We start from the raw sequence: 25,153 nt of genomic DNA, 5'->3' as shown, positions 1-25,153 counted from the left end.
TCAATATATTTGTAACCCCAAAGTTTGTAAGTTAAATTTTATTGTAAGGTAAATTATATTTTAATTGCCTTTGTCAAGAGTTTTAATTAAGGAAATTCATTCATTCACTAGCCAGATATTTATGGAGCAATATTATGTACCAGGCACTGTGCAATGTACTAGAGACTGAACAAGGAACAGACACAATTCATACGCTGAGGAACAATAAAATACAATACAATGACAATATAATGGAAGTGCCCAAGGGGTAAATGAAAGGAGAGCCTCAGTCTGTGGAAGAGCCAGGGAAGGGTTCACAGATAAAGGCAAATCTGAAGCTATGCCATGAACCAATTCTCTATGAAGGTGAAAACAAACAAACAAACGTAAAGACAGAGAGCTCAGGGCCATAGTGTATTTAGTGAAAGGCAATTTTTCCAGTATTGTTAGCCCTTAGGAAATGAAAAATGATGGGATTTGAGGCTAGAAAGGAAACCAAGGACATGGATTAGAGAGTGTGAGACTGTTGGCAGGGGGACTTAGAGGACCTGTGAGACTGTCCAGTGGAGGAGTGATAAGGATCTGATACAGGGCAGAATTGGTAGGGGAAGAAATGAATGGTGAGTAGGAAACACCTTTAGATATTTGCAAGACTTAATATCTGACGGTGTGGGGAGAGGAACAAATGTAAAAAATGACTCCCAGCTTTCCCGATGTGAGACTGTGTAAACAGCAATGCTAAGCCCTGGATCTGAGAATACTGAAAAGGACAGGAAGCCGATGAGTCCATGTTGAATTTGAGCATATTTGGGACATCCAAGTGGTGATGTCTAGAAATGTGCTTAGGAGCAAACTTCTGGCTGAACAAAGAGATTTGAGAGTTTTTTGGGTCCACATGGCCATTGAAGACTTAAGAAAACACCACAAGTGTTACCTCCAATTTGTCTACAGTCTAAATCTAGATTTTCACATATGAAGGTTTGTTGAAAACAGTGGTTCACAAACTTTTGTTTCCTACTACAAAACATGCAGGAAACATGAAACACTCTTAACAAGTACTAGAAGCTTAGTACAACAGGATTTTCCCAAACAAAAGTTAAAGAAAATCATGACCACTAAACCAGCCCTACAAGAAATGCTGAAGTAGACTCTTTGAGTAGAAATGAAAGACTATAAAGAAGAGTAAGGAAATAGGAAGCAGAAAAGCAGGGGGAAAAAAGTATATCTGTAAAAATCAGTCAAGGGACTCACAAAATAAAAGAATATAAAGTATGACACCATGTACCTAAAACATGGGGTGGAGAGGAGTAAAGAATGAGCTCAAACTTAAGTGACCACCGACTTAATATAGACTGCTATATAAAGAAGATGTTATATAGAAGCTGAAGGGTAACCACAAATCAAAAAACCAGTAATAAATATGCAAAAGAGAGAGAGAGAGAGAGAAAGAAATCCAAGTATATCACTAAAGAAAGCCAACTTATCATGAGAGAAGAGAGTAAGGAAAGGAAGAAATAGACTAAAATTACAGGGGTGCCTGGGTGGCTCAGTCAGTTGGGCATCTGTCTTTGGCTCAGGTTGTGATCTCAGGGTCCTGGGATAGAGCCTCACATCAGGCTCCCTGCTCAGCGGGGAGTCTGCTTCTCCCTCTCCCTCTGCTCCTCGCCTCCTGCTCATGCTCTCTCTCTGTCTCATAAATAAATAAATAAATAAATAAATAAATAAATAAATAAATAAATCTTTAAAAAAATACAAAACAGCCACAAAACAATTAACAAGATGGTAATAAATACATACCTATTAATAATAACTTTGATGTAAATGGACTAAACACTCCAACCAAAAGACATGATGGTATGGATTAAAAAACAAAATCCATCTATATACATTGCTTACAAGAGACATATTTCAGACCTAAAGACACATGCAGATTGAAAGTAAAAGGATGGAGAAGCATTTATCATGCAAACGGATGTAAAACAAAGACTGTAACAGAGAAAAAGGACACTATATAATCATTCAGGGAACAATCCAACAAGAAGATATAACAACTGTAAATATTTATTCACCAAACATGGGAACACACAAATACTTAAAGCAGTTAATACCAAATGTAAAGGAAATAAATGATGGTAATACAATAATAGTAGGGGACTTTAACACCCCACTTACATCAAGGGACAGATCTTCCAAACAAAATCAACAAGGAAACAGTGGCTTTGAATGACACATTGGGCCAGATGGACTTAACAGATATATTCAGAAAACTCCACCGTGAAACAGCAGAATACATATTCATTTCAAGTGTACATGGAACATTTTCAAGAATAGATCATATATTAGGCCACATAACAAGTCTAATAAATTCAAAAAGATCAAAGTCATTCCATGCATCTTTTCTGACCACAATGCTATGAAATTAGAAATCAACCACAAGAAAAAAATCTGGAAAGAGCATAAATACATGGAGGTTAAATAATCTGCTACTAAACAATGAATGGGTCAGTCAAGAAAGCAAGGAGGAAATAAAAAAAATACATGGAGCCGTGGGGCACCTGGGTGGCTCAGTTGGTTAAGCATCCAACACTTGATCTCAGCTCAGGTCCTGACCTCAGGGTCTTGATTTTAAGCCCTGCGCTTTTAAAAAGAAAAATACATGGAGACAAATGAAAATAAAAACACAATGGTGCAAAAATCTTTGGGATGCAGCAAAAGCAGTTCAGAGAGAGAAGTTCATAGCAATACAGGCCTATCCCAAAAGCAAGAAAGATCTCAAATAAATAACTTAATCTTACACTGAAAGGAGCTAGAAAAAGAAAAAAATGCAAAGCCAGTAGAAGGAAGGAAAAAATAAAGATTAGAGCAGAAATAAGATAGAAACTAAAAAAACAATAGAACAGATCAATGAAATCAGGAGCTGGTTCTTTGAAAAGATCAACAAAATTGATAAACCTTTAGCCAGACTCATAAAAAAAAAAATAGGACTCAAATAAACAAAATCATAAATGAAAGAGGAGAAATAACAACTGCCATCAGAGAAATACAAAGGATTATAAGAGAATATTATAAAAAATTATATGCCAATAAATTGGACAACCTAGAAAAAAAAATGGATAAATTACTAGAAACATATAACTTCCCAAAATTGACTACATAGAAAACTCTAAAGACCCCACCAAAAAACTACTAGAACTGGTAAATGAATTCAGTAAGGTCACAGGATAAAAAAATCTATGTACAGAAATCTGTTGCACGTCTATACGCTAATAATAAAGCAACAGAAAGAGAAATTAAGAAAGCAATTCAATTTACAATTTAACCAAAAATAATAAAATACCTAGGAATAAACTTAACCAAGGAGGTAAAAGACCTGTACTCTAAACTAAAACACATTGATGAAAGAAATTGAAGATGACACAAATGGAAAGATATTCCATGCTCATGGATTGGAAGAACAAATATTGTTTAAATGTCCACACTACCCAAAGCAATCCACAGATTTAATACAATCCCTATCAAAATACCAACAGAATTTCCATAGAACTAAAACAAATAATCCTAAAGTTTATATGAAACCACAAAAGACCCCAAATAGCCAAAGCAATCTTGAAAAAGAAAAGCAAAGCTGGAGGTATTACAATTCCAGATTTCAAGTTACATTACAAAGCTATAGTAATCAAAACAGTATGGTACTGGCACAAAAACAGACACATAAATCAATAGAACAGGACAGAAAGTCCAGAAACAAACCCATGATTATATGGCCAATTAATCTTTGACAAAAGAGGCAAGAGTATACAATGGGAAAAAGACAGTCTCTTCAATAAATAGTATTGGGAAAACTGGAGAACTACATGCAAAAGAATGAAACTGGAACACTTTCTTACACCACACACAAAAATAAACTCAAAATGGACTAAAGACCTAAATGTGATACCTGACACCATTAAATCCTGGAAGAGAACACAGGCAGTAACTTCTTTGACATCAACCATAGCAATATTTTTCTAGATATGCCTCCTGAGGCAAGGGAAATAAAAGCAAAAATAAACTATTGGAACTACATCAAAATAAAAAGCTTCTGCACAGCGAAGGAAGCAATCAACAAAACTAGAAGATGACCTACTGAATGGGAGAAGACATTTGCAAATGACATATCTGATAAAGGGTTAATATCCAAAATATATAAAGAACATACACAATTCAACGCCAAAAAAAATCCCAAATGATCCAATTAAAAGTAGGCAGAAGACATGAACAGATATTTCTCCAAAGATGGCCAACAAACACATGAAAAGATGCTCAACATCACTCATCATCAGGGAAATGCAAATCAAAACTACAATGAGATATTACCTCACACCTGTCATAATGGCTAAAATCAATAACACAAGAAACAACAGGTGTTGGTGAGGACATGGAGAAAAAAGAACACTTGTGCACTATTGGTGGGAATGCAAACTGGTGCAGCCACTGTGCAAGACAGTGTGGAGGTTCCTCAAAAACTTAAAAATAGATCTACCTATGATCCAGTAATTGCACTACTGGGTATTTACCCAAAGACTACAAAAACACTAATTTGCAAGGTTATAGTCACCTCTATGTTTATTGCAGCATTAGTTACAATAGTCAAATTTGCCAGAGAAAGACAAATGTCATATGATTTCACTCATATGTGGAATTTAAGAAACAAAAGGAAAAAGAAAGAGAGAGAGACAAACCAAGAAACAGACTCTTAGCTATATAGAGCAGACTGATGGTTACCAGAGGGGATGCAGGGAGTGATGGGTGAAATAGATGATGGGTATTAAAGAGTACACTTCTAATGATGAGCACTGAGTAATATATACAATTGTTGAATGACTATATTGTACACCTGAAACTATTATAACAGTGTGTGCTAACTATACTGGGATTAAAATTAAAAACTTAAAAAAAATTTAGTCCTTCTTGATCACAAAGTTTATGTTAGTTTATTAAAAGTATTTTAAGAATATTATTTCTAAGACTTGAAGAATTTTGTGGCCTTGTTTCTATTATATGAATTCTCGTTTTACACACACACACACACACACACACAGTTTGCATTAACAAAACATTTCCCTTTTTTCTTTTTACATTCTAATTCATATTTTGTATCAAATGCTAGAAGTATCAATTATAGCTCCCTGGCTATAATTTGTTTTAAATTACTTTGCTGGAAGGATGATTATTTCAGGGTTTTTGTTACTAAGACATTTGTGCTTACTTAATGTGTTATGGCAAAAATAATAGCACTATTTTATGTTTAAATTTTAATTATATTTGCTTCATATAAATGAGAAGAAAGTAGATCTCAGAAATAAACAAGGAGGGATTGGACTGAAATTCTCAAAATCTATACGCATCTAAAAATATTTTACTTCTTTACTATTTTTTAATTAGGAAAAGTAAACCTGAATATCAAGAATATGAACACTTATCCTCTGAAAGCCCATTATGTCTGAGCTGTTTCCAAACAGGCCCATCACTTTCACCAAATTTAATCTTTGTAGATTTAATTTAAGAGTAATCAAAACAACTCTATGTCTTCCCTTACTGTCATCCTTTTCCTTCCCACCTTCCCTTCCCCTTTCTTGCCCCCTACATCCAAGCCTGAAGACATTGGAGTATAAGGGAGAGAGGGGAGAGAGGATGGTACACAGAGTTCTCAGTGTCTGAAGAAGCAGACTGTTGAATGAGGTGGGGTACTCAAGAGAGCAATTAGCATAGACATGGCAGGTGGTCTAAGAATCAGGGGATCCAGGCCTGCATGGATGAGGGAAAAGGTGGAGGGGGCAATGGTAGTCGTCAGAAAAACAGTTGTTTCCTTGAGTAAATCAGGTAATTTATAGAATAAAGAAGGATTCTATACAAGAAGAGCCAGTTTTCTCACCATTCAGAAAGGATTTACAAAGAAGAGGGGAAGACTACTGTAGAAAAAAAATTGTGAAAGACTTTGAAATGGACCAAAACTACAATGAATGTCTTTGGAGGAAAACTAGCACTAAGTACACCCTTCTGGGAATACTTAGTTTCTAAGGGGTCTTTGTGCCTTTTTTTGACTTTGAGCTACTTTACAGCTCTATAAGCTGTAGATAACAGTATCAGTGAAGATTTTCTTGTTTGTAAACAAGTAAAGGAATTTTGTCAAATGGAAACAATTGATCTCCCCCTCATACCTCCCCCAATGACCACCCATGGAATAAGCCAGTTTTGTATCTACTTTTAAAGTTATTTAAGCCTTCCTTATCTGCATATATACATGTGTGGTTCTTTGACTTCTCTTTTTAGCCAGTTGCAGTATCATGCTATTCACTCATTAATTTGAGTTAAATAAAATATTTGGGAAGTGTTCATCTTTTAACTGTATGAGACTTCTAATTTTACTCTTAAAATCTTTTAACACTATTAAACAATCCTGAGGGGTTGAATTAGAATTGAAAGTATCTGCATGTACTCATTGGGTTTTTAAAATATTCACATAGATTTAGAAATAGTCATGGCAGTATGTATTTAATGTTCTCGCTCCTGTTTTCCACTGAATGGAACCTGGGCTTCCTGGAGACATGGCTGACTCAAGGGAGAAACAGGGAAAGAAGAAAAAATAAAGTTGGGGCATTTTTTATGCAATAAAATAAAAATATTTTGAAAGGAGTCAGTTTGAAGGATCTCTTGCGTGTCAAAACTTATATAATTTGAACATCAAAATAAATAATGAGTATATAGAATTACAACTTATTGAATAAAATAGGGACCTATTGTTCCATGCTGAAATAAATAAATACATTTTCTTATTTCGAATAAATAAAAAATAATACAAATGAATAATCAGTTTGGGGCAACTGTTACAGTGCTAGTGATAGATGGAAACTATCAATAAATCCTAAAACTGATGAGATTTGATGAAGACAGCGTGTTGGGGTAGTGTCAGAATAACTTGACACAAAATACAAATCAAATTCAGAGGGAAAATGATGACTTCACATTGATGAAATTTGGCAAACACCAAATTGACCAGGTAACCAGTGGTGGAAATTAGCTGAAATTGTGGGCATCCTGATGTGGTACGTGGAGAATGAGAACATTTGTTTTTCCTTGTTGTTGTTGTTGTTTAATATTCTTGCCAAGAATGCAGGAATACATTCTTGGATTCAGAGTCTGGTCTCGAGAAAACATCAGTCAGACTCAGGTTAAGAGCCATCCTACATAATGAATGGCCTGGACTCTTTAAGGCTGTCAAGGGAAGGGGAGACAGGAGAAGTGAGGAACTATTTCCAACTGCAGGAAACTGAGGACACCTAGCAACTAAATGCAATGTGTGTTTCTGAACTGGATCCTGACCCAGGAAGGAAAAGGATGTTGATATGATGTTTGGTAAAATTTGAATGGGATTTATGGATTGTATGGTAGGGTCACCTTACTATTGATTTGCTAATTTGAAAGGTTGCATGGTGATAATGTAGGAGAGTTTTTATGTCTTAGGGCAATACGTCCTGGAATTTAAATATGAACTACATGCCAAGGAAAAGCCTCACATAAATGTGAACAAAATAACAAGAAGGCCATGTTGTCTGGTGAACATTCTCAGCATGAACTGATCAGGGTCTAGGAGGAAACAGATTTTGAATTGGGCAATTTAGGATAATTTAATCAATGGACTATTTTAAAAGATGTGGGTTTTATGTGGAGAAACCACAAGTAAGAGTGTGCAAAACTCTCAGACAAGGAATGGCAAGATACCTTGTGGAGAGGTTCATCAGTGATTCAGGTGACATGAAGGGAACCAGTATCTTTTCTCATATTATTTGACTCCAGTGATTTCAGTTGCATCCCACATTTCCCTGGTGCTGGATAACTCCAAAATCCTCACTGCAGCATTCACTCTGAAGCCACAATGACAATGATGGAATGCTCTCTTCAGAACCAGAATCCTTGCTCTATTTTGGTTGGCCCAGGGACCAGAGAGTAAGATATTTTACTTCTTCCCTTTTCCTTGAGGCTAAGTGAGTATGCTACCCTTGATTAACCACTCAGCTTATAGCCTGCCAAAATCAGACTGGTCACTAGCATTGTTTCTGGCACTAAGCAATTTGGTTAACAAAGGACGATTTGAGTGACCATGAAGAATCTTAAGAGATTCCAACTGTTGGCATAATTAACTTGTAATGCAGAAGCCAACATCTGTTCCGATAATCTGCATACAATTGCTGCTGAACTTTTCTGGAAGTGCTTAGTGATTATGCAACCAACTCCATCCAATGCTATTGCTCCAACAATCAACAGATAATACAATTTTTACCTTTGGGTTCATGGATAATAATTTAAATTGTGTCTTTTTAGGAACATAATTGAATTTGAAGAGACTGGCCAGTGATATCAACAGAATTGTTACATATGGTCGTTGTCCAAACAACCCTCCCATGTAAGGGCTGCCGCTAACACATCAGCCTTCCTTTATTTGCATCACATATCACTCTTTGTTACTTGTTAGGATTTGCCTCCAATTCTGACAAATGCCAAAATTCAAAAGTGGAAGAAATGGCAAAGATATTATAAATAAATCAAGTCACCATTTTGCTATAGTTTTCAACACTTTGTTCCCAACCCCAAGTACTTGAATGAACCTATGCTTCAAAGCAGGACTTTGAAGCTCATTATAATATAAATAAATACTTGTCTTTGTTTAGATGAATCACCAAGGCCTTTTGTTTCACTGCACCAATATTGTTTCATTTTTATTTATGCATGCTGATACACGTGACATGTGGTCAGTGAGAAGGGGGGCAATGTGTGTAATAAGATCGGGGGAGAAAAATGAAGGGGTGTAGAAGGGAGGAAAAGAGAGGAGAGGAAAAGAACAATTGTTTAGGGATAGATACAGTATAAATAGACATGTCCAAACATAACTGAGAATATGGTAGTCATCAAAAAATTAAGAGCAACAAGACTATATTCACATCTTTATAGGTTATTCCCCACTATATTAATTTTGTGTGGCTCCTGTAACAAGTTACCACAAACTTTGTGGCTTACAACATGGAAATTTATTCTGACTGTGTGGGAGGCGAAAAGTCCCAAATCTGTTTCCCTGGGCCCAAATCAAGGTGTCAGCAAAGGCTCTTTTTTACAAATAATGTAACATTCACAGGTTCCAGGGGATGTGGGTCTCTTTGGTGGGCTCTTTTTCAGCCTACCACACCCACTAACACACCGTTACACCCACTCCTCTTCCACTGTTGTTAAAACTTGGAAAAGGTTTTTGGACACAAAGCACTAGATCATTCTGGGAAAAAGGCTGAGCCTGAAATGATGAGACAAATCTTTATTATTTGTGGTACATGACCCATAGCTAGAAATACAGTCTTTCCTTTTCACTCTGGTCTGAGAACTCCTTGAAAATGCAGTCCATCTTGTTATCTCGGGATCTTCCATGATCAGCTCAGTATTTCCCACCAGTAATATGCTATAAGTGTCTATGCGATAAATAAGCAAATGCATGAATGATGATCATGAATCATCTCGTCGTGTCCATACTTCCTTCTACATTGACAAGATCAACAATGGAGGTCTCAGTTACAGTGAAGGTAACCAATGGGTTCTTTAGTCCTGGGGCTTTGTACCTCTGATCCTTAGGGCCTGTCTTGTTCCTTTTCCCAGTACAGTGTCATCAGGCTTTTTCTTCTTTCTGTGTCTTCCTCACTCTTCCAACCACAGCAGCCAGCAACTGGCTCTTTACCCAGTGCTGTCACCTCCAGCGACATAGCTCTTGAGTGGAGACCCAGTGTGTGGCAATCCTTCAAGGGTAGACCACAAAAGGCCCTGCAGAGAAACACTGCTGTCAGCCAAGACACACTGTCAAAACCCATGTTCTGCCTTCATCTGTGTCCTGGTTTCTTTCTGTGACATCCTTTTCTAAAACTGGGAGAAAGTCTTTTCTTCTATGAATCAGCAAATCACACTGAGTATCTTTGGTCAGGGAAGTTTTTTTCACTTTTTTTTCCCCCTAAAATGAAAGCTTTTGCTCAGCTTTGAATGCTGTATTAAGAGAATTCCTCTGATTTCTGCCACCATTCCACCCACTGACCATGACCCCTACACTCACCATAACCCCTGCACTGACCTTCACACTCAGCCACATCATTCTTTCTCATACCTTATTTTTGATTCCTTTACTCTAAGAACTTCATCTTCAGACTTTGTTTTTTGATTTCTCATCTCTGTTCACCCAGAAGAAAAGTATATATTCAGCTATGGGGCTTAGGGAGAGATAACCAAAGTGGAATCATGTCATGTTTGTGTCACACATTTTTGCTTAAAAGGAAAGTTTCTCTCAGGCTTCCTTCCCTCACTGTTGCAGTAAAAGTGTTTGTGAATTTACTGTAGGATTTGGGGTACCAGTTGAGCAGCTGCAATCTTTTTATTTAGGTTTGGATTTCAACCCATGAAATTGTTCTAAGTAGCTGACATGTTTCTTTCTATGATGGCTCCCAAACAGCATTTTCTTGTAGAAATTGCAAGACGGACAAAATAGAAATCACCTAAATCCTCACTCAGAACATTTTGTAGGCAAGAAGGGACCATCTCTTAAAGATGATCTGCTTTGTTGACATAAAAAGGACACTAAGGTCAGTATTATTAATGAAAAATATGAAAACTATTTCATAGGGAGAAGAATGGCAGAGGAATAAATGAGTAAATGGAGAAAGGGAAGTGAGACCAGAGGAAGCACTAAATAATGGGACAACTGATTTGCCCAAGATCACATGACCAGTGGTCATAAAGATAGGGTTGGAATCCCAGTCTCCAGAGCCTTAGTCCAGAGGTATTTCCTCTATTAAGAGTGTCAAGAATGAGCCATAAGTACAGGAAATATTGGGATGCCTGGGTGGCTCAGTGGTTAAGTGACTGCCTTCAGCTCAGGTCATGATCCTGGAGTCCCGGGATCGAGTCCTGCATCGGGCTCCCTATTCAGCAGGGAGTTTGCTTCTCCCTCTGACCCTCCCCCCTCTCATGCTCTCTCTCATTGTCTCTCTCTTAAATAAATAAATAAATTTTAAAAAAAAGAATTAAAAAAATTACAGGAAATATTGATTACAAAGGAATCCTTTTGCACAGCCAGATGGAGCCTGGGATGCGAGGACTCTGTAAGTCAGTTGCTGCTACCAAAATAGCCCTGTTCTATTTACAACAGTGTGCTATGTAAATATAAATTTACTTGTGTTCTGTGATATAAAAAATGTTTGGAAGCACTGTGGAGTCTTGGCAAGACTTGTGAGGCTTCGTGAGACCCGGAGGGAAAATTCTTGACTAGGAGGGTAGGTCGGCGTCTTCGCAAAAATGCCTTGTTTTCATGAACCTGAGAGGACATAGGATCTGTGTCAGGCAGGGATCCTGAAGCCAAGTACCCCCAAGGTTCTGTGGTAGGCATAAAGCCAGGTAGTACTCCCGGAGGACAATATCATATTGAGAAGACCTACAGTAAGGAAGAAGAGTACTTGAAATCGCAGTAAAAAGCAGACTTGATATGTGAACAGGAATTGAGTCATCTAATGCACAATAAGTAGGCTGATGTGAGGACCAGCAAGTAAGCTTGTGGGGAGCTCCCATTTTTGGCTTCTCCCTTCTAGCAGGTGACAGAGACCACTTAACGTGGCTGATGTTAGGGGTTCTTATTGTCCCTGCTAATGTAACGTTACTAACAAGGGCTTCCTGAAACAAGAGTGAGAACCTCACCTCAGAAAAATCTCCAAAGCAACTGTGGATAAGCAGCAGTATCTACAGCTTAATTACAGCCATACCTTCACAGCAGCCTGTTGAGCAAAGAGGGCAGAGTTTCTCATCACGATTTTCCTTTCGTGGTCTTTTTTCCTGCTTTCGGTGGCCTTTAATTCACAAAGCCTATGTCAGGCTCAAAACAGGAATCCAAATTGCCTTCAATGCCCCCTTCTCTTGACCATCGGTGGACTCAGAACTGCTTTGACCAATTGATTACAGTGAAATGATGCTGTGGGACCTGAGACTCAGTCAGAAAAGGCCATGCAGCCCCCACTTGTTCTTTTAAGGAACTTGCTTATGGAGCCCTGAGCCATCATGTAAAAAGTCCAACTACCCTAAAATTACTCCATCCTGTGAGGAGGCCCAGGCCACATAGAGAGGCCAAGTGTATGTGCTCTGGTCAACCAGCCCCAGCTAAGATCCCAGCCAACCACTAGCATTAATTGCCAGGCATGTAAGTGAAGATGGCTCCAGATGATCCCAATATCTAGGTGTTAAGTCATTCCCAGTAGCTGAGTCTTAGCAGGTGAAAACCAGACACCCAAATCATTCCTGCCATAGGCCTTGTGACCTCCAAATATATCATGTAAGCTCTAGTACTGCTCCATGTGTAAGATCGACACTGATTCCAACTCCCTGCTGAAGCCAGCCCCCGTTTAGATGTTTTGTTACTTTCTCCATGTCCAATGCCCCTCTGTTGCGGATCTTTTACCATTTTCAAACAAACATTAATGCTAAAGACTTATAATAACTATGTTTAATAAGTACTTCTTAATAACTTCTCATGTTGTATCTCTGGATTATTTAGCATTAAAATCCACTTTTCTGGCGAAGAAATGAGATATGGCAAATAATGGATACAAGTGGAATTATCAGAATATCGAGAATTTACTTCCTAATACCCAGCTCTGTGTTCCATGCCTAGGAAATGCTTTGTGACTACAAATACAGGACAAAAAGGATGGGTACAATAAACGGCCTCCATCTCTTGTCGTTTATTTTAATGCTTCCATGTTCAGTACTTTTCCCAGAGGAAATAATTCCTTTACTAAAAATACAGCCCCTTGTGCCCAGAATCTATGTGGTTCTATAAAGTATTTGACAACACTGAAGATATTCCATTTTGCTAGTCACAGGTCCATTTATCTAGGTTGTCAAAGAAAGATTATAAGACAGTCTTTTAATCCAAAAAGTTGGGTAGTTAATACACAGACCAGCCAAACTCTTAGACAACTTACCTTTTGATGTAACATGGCTCACAAGTACGACTCTATGCTGGCTTGAAAAACAGAATAGGTCAATAACTGATTGATTTTACATTGTGAAAATTACCAAAAGCTAATTATCACTTGAGCCTCAAGCTTGATACTAACTGGAAAATTCCTATATGGAAGTAAATGGTATCATCTGAGAGTTACTCTGGGCACCCTAGTATTAATACCATATCAAACATATATGTAACCTTGGGCAAATCCCTTAACCTCTCTGGCTTCTTATTACTTTAAAACCAGAAAAGTGTACTAGATCATCATGTGGGAATGTGGATTCTCAAATAAGTTTGTACATTTAGGCCAACTTCTTATTCTTAGGATCACTCCATGTTTATGCTACCCAGAAGTTTGTCCTGCCTGTGTTTGCCTGTTTGCCTGTTTCTCTCTCTCTCTCTCTCTCTCTCTCTCTCTCTCTCACACACACACACACACACGCACACACACACACAGCTTTTGCTATACACAACATGTTATTTATTTAGTTATATTTGTATAAACGTAGTATAAGTGCTAATTGTTTTTTTCTTTTCTGTACTATGAGTGCCTTACTTACACTTTGACTGCCTGCGCATCCACTTCAAAGACAGCTATCTCTAATAAACACCTTGTCCACCGCACAGCTAGATAGAGAGCCAGGCTGTCTCCCCACACCTGAGGCTCCTTTGTTTTAGAGATCTTTTTTGATTTCCTTAACTGACCATTTGGCCATTTGTTTTTTTCTCTTCCCACTTTAAATTCCTGCTCTTATGTTTTAAATTTGCCAATAATGAGTGAGCCTGGGGCACCTGTTTGGCTCAGTCGGTAGAGCATGTGACTCTTGATCTCGGGGATCTCCATGTCGGGCATGGAGCCTACTTAAAAAAAAAGGTGACACTGTGAAACCCCAGACCCCTAATCTCCACCCGAATAAAAGTGGAACCCCAGGCTCACATTCCTCTCCCCTTCAACCTCTCTGTTTGGCCAAGTAATTTCCATGACTTGTAGGTAATAAACCTTCTTTTTCCCAAAGTTTCCTGATGGTTATTATTATTATTCCTGAGGGCATCTTGCAATCATAAGAACTCCGAGAGCTAGTCCAGCCACAACACTGGTTATCGATAGGCTGAAAATGGCAGAAAACACTGTATTTATGTAAAGCTTACATATATATTTCAAGCATTCAGAAAAACATAGTAAATGTTGAATGAGAACCAACATACCCATCATCCAGTCTTAAAATATACCTTTACCTTTATTTTAGCATACATATTTTTGATCCTCCTTCTTTTAAAAAATAAATAAAATGTTGCAAATATAACTAAGCAAACATAACCATAGAACATACCCACCACCCCACTCTATTGCTATCCTACTTCCCGACTTATCATACTATAATATCCTGAAGGGTGTACAGAGCTTTCAATTCAGATTTTTATATTTTATCACAGATGTTGAATCCCACCACCAATATAATATTCTCTGGATTTTTAAAACTTACATAAATGGGATGATACTGACCATATTTTTCAACAACTTGCTTTTTTCCAGATTCATTCATGTTCATACATATATACATTCATTCACTTAAGCACTAGTTAGTACACTTAAATGAACATATTACAACTTATGTATCTCTTCCTTTATTGTTAGAGATTTAGAGGTTTTCCATTCTGCCCGCTACAAGCAGTGTCCCAAGGAATATCCTCTTACCTATCTTCTTGTGCACCTGAGCGAGAGTACATTTCAAGTATTGATCTAGAAGTGCAGTTGCTGTGTCGCAGGGCATGTTCATCTTCAACTGCACTGGTCACTACAGAGCAGCAATCCAAAGTGACTACATCAATTTAAATGCCTGCTGGAGGGCGCAAGAGCCCCCATTTCCCCACATCCAAAGTGATAGATGGTATTTAGACATCCAACTTTTTTTCCAATCCAATGAGAATGATATAGTAATTCATTATTTCCATTTGCATTTCCTACACTGATACAGAGACTAAGGATTTTTATTGTTTTTCTTATATCTCTTGGCCACATGACTTCATTTTCTGTGAATTGCCTTTCTTCTAGTCCCTTTCATGGATAGGAGCCGCTTGGAGGAGTCAGATTATACTAGGATTGGGGGTGAGGTCTGTTTTCCAGTCTCTGAGCTCAAGTCTTTAGTCATGTCCATGCCTCTTTTCCCCAACCAAGTGTTTAAATACTTAACCTTCACAGTCCATTTCCAGGTATGCTATCACCCAGGCTGCTGAAGCACCACACAGTGCTTACTAGCTTTGAATACCCTGCCTGGTTCCCGCTTATAGATTGATCCCTCCTTCCCTCCTTTCCCTCCTTCCTTCCCTCCTTCCAGCTTAGTCATATTTTAACTTCTTTTGTGGTACATTTTTTTCATAAAGAATCTATAATAGAGGAAGAAAATGGTTGATGCCTTAGTCTACTACGTTGCTTGAACTAGAAATCCCTGCTATTTTTATTTCATTTTAGGTCAGTATCTCTACCTATTGTTCTGCCTGATTTCCTTTTTCTCTCCAAGATAGCCGTGGAAAAGCCCCACATTTCAAAACTTCTGTATCCTGGTTTTCTGGACATTTTAGAAAACTACTAGTTGATCTATTAACAACTACATAAGAACACTAATTTTAATGAAATGGGGAAAAAATGGTGGAAGAGATTGTGAGAGAGATACAGTGGGACAGAGAAAGATTGGTCTTTAAATCTTACCTGTGCTGAAAATTGAGCCCTTTCTTGGCATAGAGTAAGACTAATTCTATTTGGCTACAAGCCATGGATTGCTCTTAGTGTAAAGTTTAGTTTTCTTGATCAAGTTACTGAAATTTCAGATCACAAAAGATTCCAGTTGACACTAGGCACAATCTAGGAAAATCTTAGTCCTCCCCAAAATTGTTATTTTGGTTGTGGAATCCCAAGACATTCTACTGTAGCTTTAAGCAAACTTCAGTTTAAAGCCACAGTACTTCTGGGCTAAAAAGTACCTCAAGGATCAAGGAAAAAGTGTACATTGATAAAAGCAATCATCATGGTTTCAAAAAAACTTGTTAATGCTGGATGCTTTCAGAATTCAGATACCCTGTTCCCTAACTTAGAGGTTTTTGATTTTTTTTTAAACTACCTATGTTAACAAAGTACCACAGACTAGATGCCTAAAACAGCAGTTTATTATTTCATGGCCTAGAGGCTGCAAGTCCAAAATCAAGGTATAGGCAGGGCCATGTTCCTCTGAAACCTGTGGGGGAGAATCCTTCCTTGCTTCTTCCTGGTCTCTTTGTGGTTTATTGGCAATCTTTGCCATTCTTTGGCCTATAGCTACAACTCTTTAATCTCTGCCTTGTTGTCACATGGTGTTCTCCCTCCTATTTCCAGGTCTCTTTTTCTTACAAGGATACCAGTCATATTAGATTAAGAGCCTACCCTACCCCCAATATGAACTCATCTTAACTGATTTTATCTGTAGTGCCTCTTTTTCCAAATAAGGTCACATACTGAGGTACTAGGAATTAGGACATATCTTTTTGGGGACTCAATTCAACATATAACACTACACGATTTTGATAATTTGCAAGAAAGAGCTTAATGGTCATAGACTTGTTAAAATAGGATTTTCCTGAACCATCAATGAGAACCAGTGTCTGCTCCTGTAAGACATTATATGACCAAAAGGGTATTTATGCATTTCATCATTTTAAGTAGTAGTTTTATATAAATATTTGTCATGGGTTGAATAGTATCACTCCAAAATTCATCACTCCAAAATTCATAGGCCTAAATTAGGGAAGTTCCATCACTCCTGGAACATCAGAATATGACCTTATTTGGAAATAGGGTCTTTGCAGATGTAATTAAAGATCTTGAAATGAAATCATTCTGGATTAAAGGTTAACCTTAAATCCAATCACTGGCATACTTAAAAGAGAGAACACACACAGTCACAGGGAAGGAGGCTGTGTGAAGACAAAGCAAAAATTGGAGTTATGCTGGCATAAACCAAGGAATGCCAGGAACCACCAAGAGCTTGAAGAGACAAGGGAAGATTCTCCCCTAGAACCTTTAGAAGGAGCAGGACTCTGCCGGAACTTTGACTTTAGACTTGTGGCCTCCAGAAGTGTGCAAGAATAAATTTCTGTCATTTGAAGCCATCAAGTATGTGGTAATTTGTCATGGCGGCTCTAAGAAACTAAAGCAGTATTCCTTTTATATAGATTGAGAAAAGTTAAGTTCGCCAACCCCTTACTGGTGAACAATCAGGTGGTTTCCAATTAGAAAATAACAATTAGTTTTTTTTTTATTTTTTTGTGTGAGTTTTTATTTTCACTATGATAAACAACGAAGTGAAAACTGTACATACTTCTTTGTGCAGGTATCTAGAACTTTCACTAAGGATAAATTTCTATACATGGAATTGCTGTTCAAAGGATTTTCAGACTCCTATGTTTAGCAAAGGAGCTCTCCACAAAAGGCTACAGCAATGCATATTTCTAGAATATTCAAAAGTACCTCTTTTGTCATTCCCATGATACTGGATATTACTATTTTTCATCTTTGCAGGGGATGAAAATTTTTTAATCATTGTTTTAACTAGTATATTCTTTATCTTCAAAAATATTGAATATTTTTTATACATTCCTTCACCATTTGCAGTCCTCCCTAAGTGAATTGCCTATTTATACATTTAAGTCATTATTCTATTCATTAAAGTCATATATGTTGTAAAATTTTTTTTTACATATCTCACACATTTGTGAGATATGCTTTAAATTTTGCTTATGAGTATTTTCTAAATCCCCTGCATAGTTTTCATTTCTGATTATGGGATCAGACTTCTTTATCTTTATCTACCTCAAGCTTTTATAAATTATATCACCTCATTCTTGTGTTATCATAATTTTATTTTTACATTTTAATCAAGGTATTTTACTCTGCTATAACTTGTATGTTATATATCAAATTTTACTTTTTATTCTAATTAGCTGGCCAATGTGACAATATTATTTGCTGCGATCCTTTCCCATTAATTTGAAATGATCCTTTATTATATACTATATTCATATATGTAATCAGATCTATTTATGGACTTTCTATTATATTCTATAGAATATTCTCATGTCACTGAAATGTCTTTTTTTAACTTGCAGTTTTACATTATGTTGGGAGAATGGATCAAAGGGGAGAAATTGAGAGAAGAGGAACAGTTGGGAGTATTTTGCAATGGTTCATATGATGAAGGCCTAAATTAGGGAAGTAGTCATAGGACAGAAAAAAAGGATAGATTTTAGAAATATTTATGGAGTAAAATCAGCAAGATGTCTTGCTTAATTGGATGTGTGGGAGGTGAATAAAGAAAGAAAGAGAAACATCTAAGATGAACATAAAGTTTTTCACTTTGTTTTGCTTTTTTCTACATAAGCAGTTGAATAAATGGTAATGTTATTAACTATTAAAATGAGTTTTGGGGCAGAAAGATAAGATGTCATTGTTAATATAATTATCTTGAAGTGCCTATAAGCAAAAATACTCATTAAGCATCAAAGTGTATGATTGTGACTTACAGGGTTAAGCTCAGGGCTGGTAATCAGAACTCAAGGGTCTTGATTAAGAATGTGTTTATTAAAATCATGACAATGGACATAATTTCCCAAGGAAAAGACATAAAGCAGGACTTCTCAAACTTCATTGCACATAATAATCATTTGGAGATCTAGATAAAAAAAATACAGGCTCCACTCACAGAGATTCTCATTCATTGGGTCAAGGGCGAGGGCCAGGAATCATCTTCGTCCAGTGATCCAGGAGGTACTGATAGAGGGTTGTGGTTCTTTGCGAGATATGTTTTTATAGAAGTAAAGCTATGGACCTGAATAAAACACCAAAGAGCTAATGACACTTAACATAGTCCAGGAAAGAGAACCAAGGAGGGAGTGTGTGAGGAATAATCAAAAAGGTGGAAAGGTGATGAGAAGAAGGTAGAATAGAAGAAGAAATGGAGCATGGCCCTTCAGGACCAAGGAGGGGGAGCCAGCAGCAGTAAATGCAGCACAGGGGCCAAAGAGTTTAAGGAGCCAAAAGAGTGCTGTGATTAAGAATCTTAGCCTTTCATGACTTGAAGGGGCAAGGGGTTGAGTCAGAAGGAAAACCACTGTGAAATTGTGGTATTTCATTCTCAACAAGAGTGACAAAATTCATGTTCCATGTGGACCTGGTGCAGGCAGGAGGGCTCCGGGGACCCAGAAGCGGTCCCCGCAGGACTAGCCAAGAGGGTCCCTGATAGCACCTAAGATGGAAAATCAAATGCAAGCCAGCAGGGCGTGAAAGCAGAGTTTACTGAAGAGATAGAGAAAACAGCAACAACAGAGTGTCCAGGAGACTCAGAAAGGAAAGGAGGGAGTCTTTGACCCAGTGAATGAGAATCTCTGTTCAGGGTTGAGGACAGTGGTCTGGTGTACATGTCCTCTCAGGCATCCAGGAACTGGTCAGAATAAAGATGAGGGCCCCAGCGTTATTCCTTGGAGTCAGGGGGTCTTGGCGTGGAGATGTCTAGCGCCAGTGGGGTGTGATGACTTCATCTGGTCATTCTCACCCGGTCCTTCTGAGGTAGTTTTGGCCTGTTGGTGAGGTCTGGAGTGGACGGCCAAGAAAGAATTCTTGAGATGTCTTTGGTGCAAAAAGGTGATTTTATTAAAGCACAGGGACAGAACCCATGGGCTGATAGAGCTGCTGCGCGGGGTTGTGAGGGGTGCCTGATTATATACCTGGGAGCTGGGGCAGGTAAGGAGAAAGGGAGGTGTCCAAAAGGGCTTTGTTAAGCTAAAGAAGGCTCTCGGGATACCAGAGGCCTTGATTGTCAAGCTAAGGTTGTTTTTCCCTCTAGCAAAGCATTGACATTAAGACAGGAGTTTCCCGGAGGAATGTTAGACTGCCTATATCAAGTATTTGTCAATGGGCTGCAGGTTATAAAGAAATTTAATTTTATTTACATTTCCTTCTGACTTTGTTTCTCACATCTCTATGGAGGGGAGGGTGATGTTAGGGCTCCAGGAAATTGAGTTATGGGTCTCTGAAAGTTAGGCAATTGATAAGAATGCTTTTTCCTTATAAATGACTAAGACATTGGCAAACTGATGGAGACTTGTGTCCTGCAGGGCTGTGATCTCTATCAGTTAACCATTTGTTTCTCCTTCCCTGTTTTAGGACAGCCAGGAGTGACAGAGAAATGTCACACATATTCCATTGGGGGGAGGGGTGGTTTGCAGGGTGTCAGCTTGTACTATGTCCTCAGCTTGCCTTCTGCTCCTTCATCACTTCTTTAGATGTTACCAATTCTAGAGAAATCATTAACTCCTTGTCCCTTACAGGGAGGACATATGCAATTTACATTACAAGGCATGTGTAAAGACCTGGGGTAGGGATGCAGGTCCTAGCAAAGAATAGAAGTAGGAAAAGGTTTAAAAAGCAGATTTTTAGGGGTGCCTGGGTGGCTCAGTCAGTTAAGCATCTGCTTTTGGCTCAGGGTCCTGAGATCAGTGCAGCCCCACATCTGGGCTCCCTGCTCAGCGGGGAGTCTGCTTCTCCCCCTCCCTCTGTCCCTCCCCCCAACTTGTGCTCTCTCCCTCTCTCAAATAAATAAATAAAATCTTTTAAAAAACAAAAAACAACAGATTTTTATGAAGTCCTTCAGTTTCCTTGTCTCAGACAGGAAATGTGTGTTTGTTTGGGTTCATACTCCATATTTTTTTGAATCTTTAGAAAGCATAGTGACCTCTTTGAGATGTGAAATGCTTAGTTTGAAGAAATCTTTGTTTATCAAACATGTGTTTCAGTAATTTTCAAGTTAGATCAAATGTAGAATAAGAGCCATTCAGTTTTCTATTTCAATATGAGTTTGACACAATTGTGTACAAAACCAAGCAGTGTAAGTTTGATTTGAAACTGAGCTACAAGAATAATAATGAAGACATTTCTTCCATATGGACAATTTAAAACTTATGCCAATCCCCCTACTCTCCACAGAGGGAAAAAAACTATTGACGAAAAAAACTGCTTAAAATTCCTGGGAGTTTTACTAAACAACAAATGAATTTTCATATGTAGAATAAAACAGATGCATTCATACAAATAACTAATTCATGAAGATATAGCAAAAAAGGAGAAGAATAAACAGCATGATTTTCTTTAATAACTTATCATAAAATAAGTCAATAAAAACATTCACCTTCCTTCTTTTTTTTTTTAAATTTTTTTAAGATTTTTATTTATTTATTTGACAGAGAGACATAGCGAGAGAGGGAACACAAGCTGGGGGGAGTGAGGGAGGGAGAAGCAGGCTTCCCGAAGAGCAGGGAGCCCGATGCGGGGCTTGATCCCAGGACCCTGGGATCATGACCTGAGCCGAAGGCAGACGCTTAACAACTGAGCCACCCAGGCGCACCTCACCTTCCTTCTTGAAAAATGCTTTTACCTTCATTCTAGGAGGTACATACCAAGTATTTACTAAGTATTGTTTGAGATCTGACAGCTATTGTCATTAATACAAAGAACTGCATTTGAGAAGCAAAAAACAGGAACAGTGACATTTCCTTTGAAGAAGAGCTGTTTGGAAGAGTAAACGACATTACTGCATGTGATTAAGTACTTTGCATATGGTAGTTACTCAGTGAATGTTAGTGGCTCTCCTCTTCTTTTTCACAAGATAAAGGAAATAAGGGAACAGCTACACAAAGGCCTGATTGTAATTAGTAAGAAGGAAATAACTGTCATAACAAAATCGACAAATTCCTTGGTAAAACAATGACCACATAATCTCAAAATTGATTGGGAAGTTGGCCAAGTTGGGGGAAACTGAGCATTGTAACATTTTAGACTTTAAGAATTAAATATCCAAAATTTCAGAGAAAATATTGGCATCAAACCCTCAATGGGGAAAAAATAACATAGCAGGAAGCTAAAAAACACTTGAACCTGCTGAAAAGAATAGAGGAGATACCCAAATAACCATTGAGTTAGAGCCAAGATGAATGGGAAGAAGCTACAAGAAAACAATTTCAACTCAAAATAAACATTGTTTAGTAATCAGTACCATTCAAATTGGGAAAATGGCAGCCTTGGGAGAGAGGATACATCTTCATCCTTCAGGCCCAGAGAGGAGTGAGTATTTGGTGTGAGTGTTTAGGGGCTATTCGGGCATTGAATAGTGAGTTGGACTTGATGACCATTAAATTTCCTTTTATTCTAAAAGTTTATGAGTCTAGCCTCGGGAGATAGTGCTATGAGGAAGAAAAGTAGGAAAGAGTAATATCACAATGGAGGAAATCCATTGAAAGAACAAGCCAAACTCCACACAACTCTCTAGTGCAGAAGAACATTACCACTTTGTCATTTAGAAACAGGAGGTTTAAAAAAGAAGTTTTAAAAAATAATGTTAATGGCAAATTACATCTGCCCATGACAGGCTTAGAAAGACTGATTCATCATGCATCATTTTAGGGGGGATTTTGCAGACCATCTTATCCAATCCCCTCAATGGATGAGATGCAGAAACTCAATTCAAAAAAGAGTGATTGGGTGGGGGGGCGCCTGGGTGGCTCAGTTGGTTAAGCATCCGACTCTTGATTTTGGCTCAGGTCATGATCTCAGGGTCTTGGGATGGAGCCAGGCAAGGGCTTTGCGCTCAGCAGGGAGTCTGCCTCTCTGCCTCTCTCTCTCTCTCTCTTTCCATCCTTTCACCCCTCCCCCACTCCCACACTTGCTAGCACTCTCTCTTTCAAATGAATAAATAAATCTTAAAAAAAAAAATAAAAAGAAAAGAAAAGAAAGAGTGATTGGTCCTAAATCACTTAGCTAGTTAATGACAGAAGCAAGACTTCAATCTCGACTTTCAGATCCAACTGCCAAACTGATTTTAAAACTTCTTTACATTTTTAGGTGACAGAATTAGCCTGAAAGAATTTTTTTGGCATTGTTCTTTCAACTGACATTTAAAACTTTAGGTTCCAAAGGTTGTAACAAATTACACTCTACCAGAGGATAACTGTATAGATATTTTCACTTCTTTTAGGGCTTTCCAAATACACAGAACCTTTATTTTCCAATTATGAATCACACCCAGGTGGTGAGATACGGAAATCTTGCAAATATGTTGAAAGTCAGAATTTAAGCATCTGCGTGCTTGTGAACTATTCCAACATTAAATATATTTACACCCACATTAGCTAATCTTATATAATTATCATGCTGAAGTGTTTATAATAAAAAAATGTGTGATTCTTTTTCCCCTTGTAAATGAATGTGAACTGAATATTATGGAAATGTCATGTTTATTTCTCCTTTAGTGCGTAATACTGCTATTAGTCAACCACCTCCAAAATACCCCAAAAGACTATTTATATAATACAGAAACTTATAGTAATTTGGGAAAGTGATTATGAAATAAGAATATAAAAACATGTATGATCTCAAAAACACAAAATATCAACAAAAATGCATGGATATAAGGCAATAGATCAAAACGCTAACAGCATGAGATTATCCACTCTTCTGTGTTTTTCAAATTTTCTATAATGATCACGTATCTCACAGCAATAATAAAAATAATATATTCTACAGATTAAATGAACCTAAAAAAACAAAACAGTATGAAAATCTGATTTCTAAACTAAATCATAAAGCTCATCTATTCTCCACCTAAAGGGATAAAAATTCATTAATACATAAGATATGACTTGATATATACAAATACATTTTCTTATTTTTTTAAAGATTTTACTTATTTATTTGAGAGAGACAGAGATAGTGACAGAGATAGCCAGAGAGAGCATGGGTGGGGTGGAGAGGGAGAAGCAGGCTCCCAGCTGAGTGGGGAACCGGATGCGGGGCTAGATCCAAGCACCCTGGAATCATGACCTGAGACGAAGGCAGACGTTTAACTGACTGAGCCACCCAGGCACCCCTACAAATACATTTTTAAATCTTAGAGTGCTTCTACAGAGGGTTGTTGTAAATAAGTATTTATCTATATGTCCCCTTGAGTAGTTCATGATAAGTTAACTGAACAATCTCATCAAGTTTCAAATGAATATGAATGCTGAATGTAGAATGCTTTAATGTTAATGCAGTACCTGGCATTAAAAAATTTGCTCACCATATGCTTTCCTTTTCCTCCTTAGCTTCCTGTGCATCTATTCAGATGATGAAGAAAGCTTCTGGATCTTATTCAGCATGAATCCAGCTGGAGATCATTTTCAAATTAATATGCAACTGATTGAACATTAAATTTATAAATTCTTTAAAAAGAATTATAATGACTTAGTTTAGAGGTCTTTGTTTATCAAATGGTTACAGGTAACTTGATTTTCCATATTACTATTTCTCATCCAATTTTGTCAATTATAATTGGTCTTTCAGATATAGCACTGGTTTATTCTAAAGAAATCCTATCAACATTAAAGAGATTTTCCATTATAATTAAACCAAAGAAAGAAAGAACACCTATGAGATAAACTAAAACTGGTTCTTAACCTGCAGTTGTATCTAGGAGGTTTTTTTTTTTTAATTTAAAAATTTAAACAATTTACTGAAATGTATGCTAATTTAAAATATATTTACAAATATTATCCTCCCATGAGGACCATATACTTCTCAGAAATAAATATGTGTGCACCTTGAAAATCATGTGCAAAAAAAAAAAATAGGGAAGATAAAATATCATGTGCAGTAGCTAGTAGTTTATAGACACATATGTCCACTGATTATGTGCTGGCATATTATTAATCAATATCAAAAATATCAGCTAAGTTGCAAATTATGTAGACTTCATTATAAAGAGTACTATAGATTGGGTATCCACTGGTCTCCAGAACAAGAATAAATGGCATTCCTAAATGCCTCATTTGATCCCTCATTTCTTTCCCTAATAGTCTCCTTACTTCTTTTTTTTTAACTTAATTTTTTTTAAGTAGGCTCCATGCCCAACATGGGGCTTGAACTCACAAGGCTGAGATCAAAGGTCTCATGCTCTACTGAGCCAGCCAGGTGTCCCTAGTCTCCGTACTTCTAAACTCCTACATTCAATTAACGTATATCCCTATTTATCCTCTCTCTACACTACTGCTGCCATTGTT

General features: G+C 37.5%; 1 protein-coding gene across 2 annotated transcripts in view; it reads right to left on the bottom strand.

Moving 5' to 3' along the window:
* Positions 1-8,775: 8,775 nt before the first annotated feature.
* MRPS30 (mitochondrial ribosomal protein S30) overlaps positions 8,776-25,153 on the bottom strand; it is a 35,317-nt gene continuing 18,939 nt past the window's right edge. For both annotated transcript variants that reach the window (XM_032415254.1, XM_032415253.1), the window contains one exon: positions 8,776-9,819. In XM_032415254.1, coding sequence (XP_032271145.1) covers positions 9,797-9,819 — 23 coding nt within the window. In that variant the 3' untranslated portion in view covers positions 8,776-9,796. The remainder of the gene's footprint in view (positions 9,820-25,153) is intronic.

Source organism: Phoca vitulina, unplaced genomic scaffold (assembly GCF_004348235.1).
Source record: "Phoca vitulina isolate PV1807 unplaced genomic scaffold, GSC_HSeal_1.0 scaffold17, whole genome shotgun sequence".
In the NCBI taxonomy this organism is placed as follows: Eukaryota; Metazoa; Chordata; class Mammalia; order Carnivora; family Phocidae; genus Phoca; species Phoca vitulina.
Note: the sequence above shows the minus strand (reverse complement) of the source record. Positions and strands in the feature narration are given on the sequence as shown.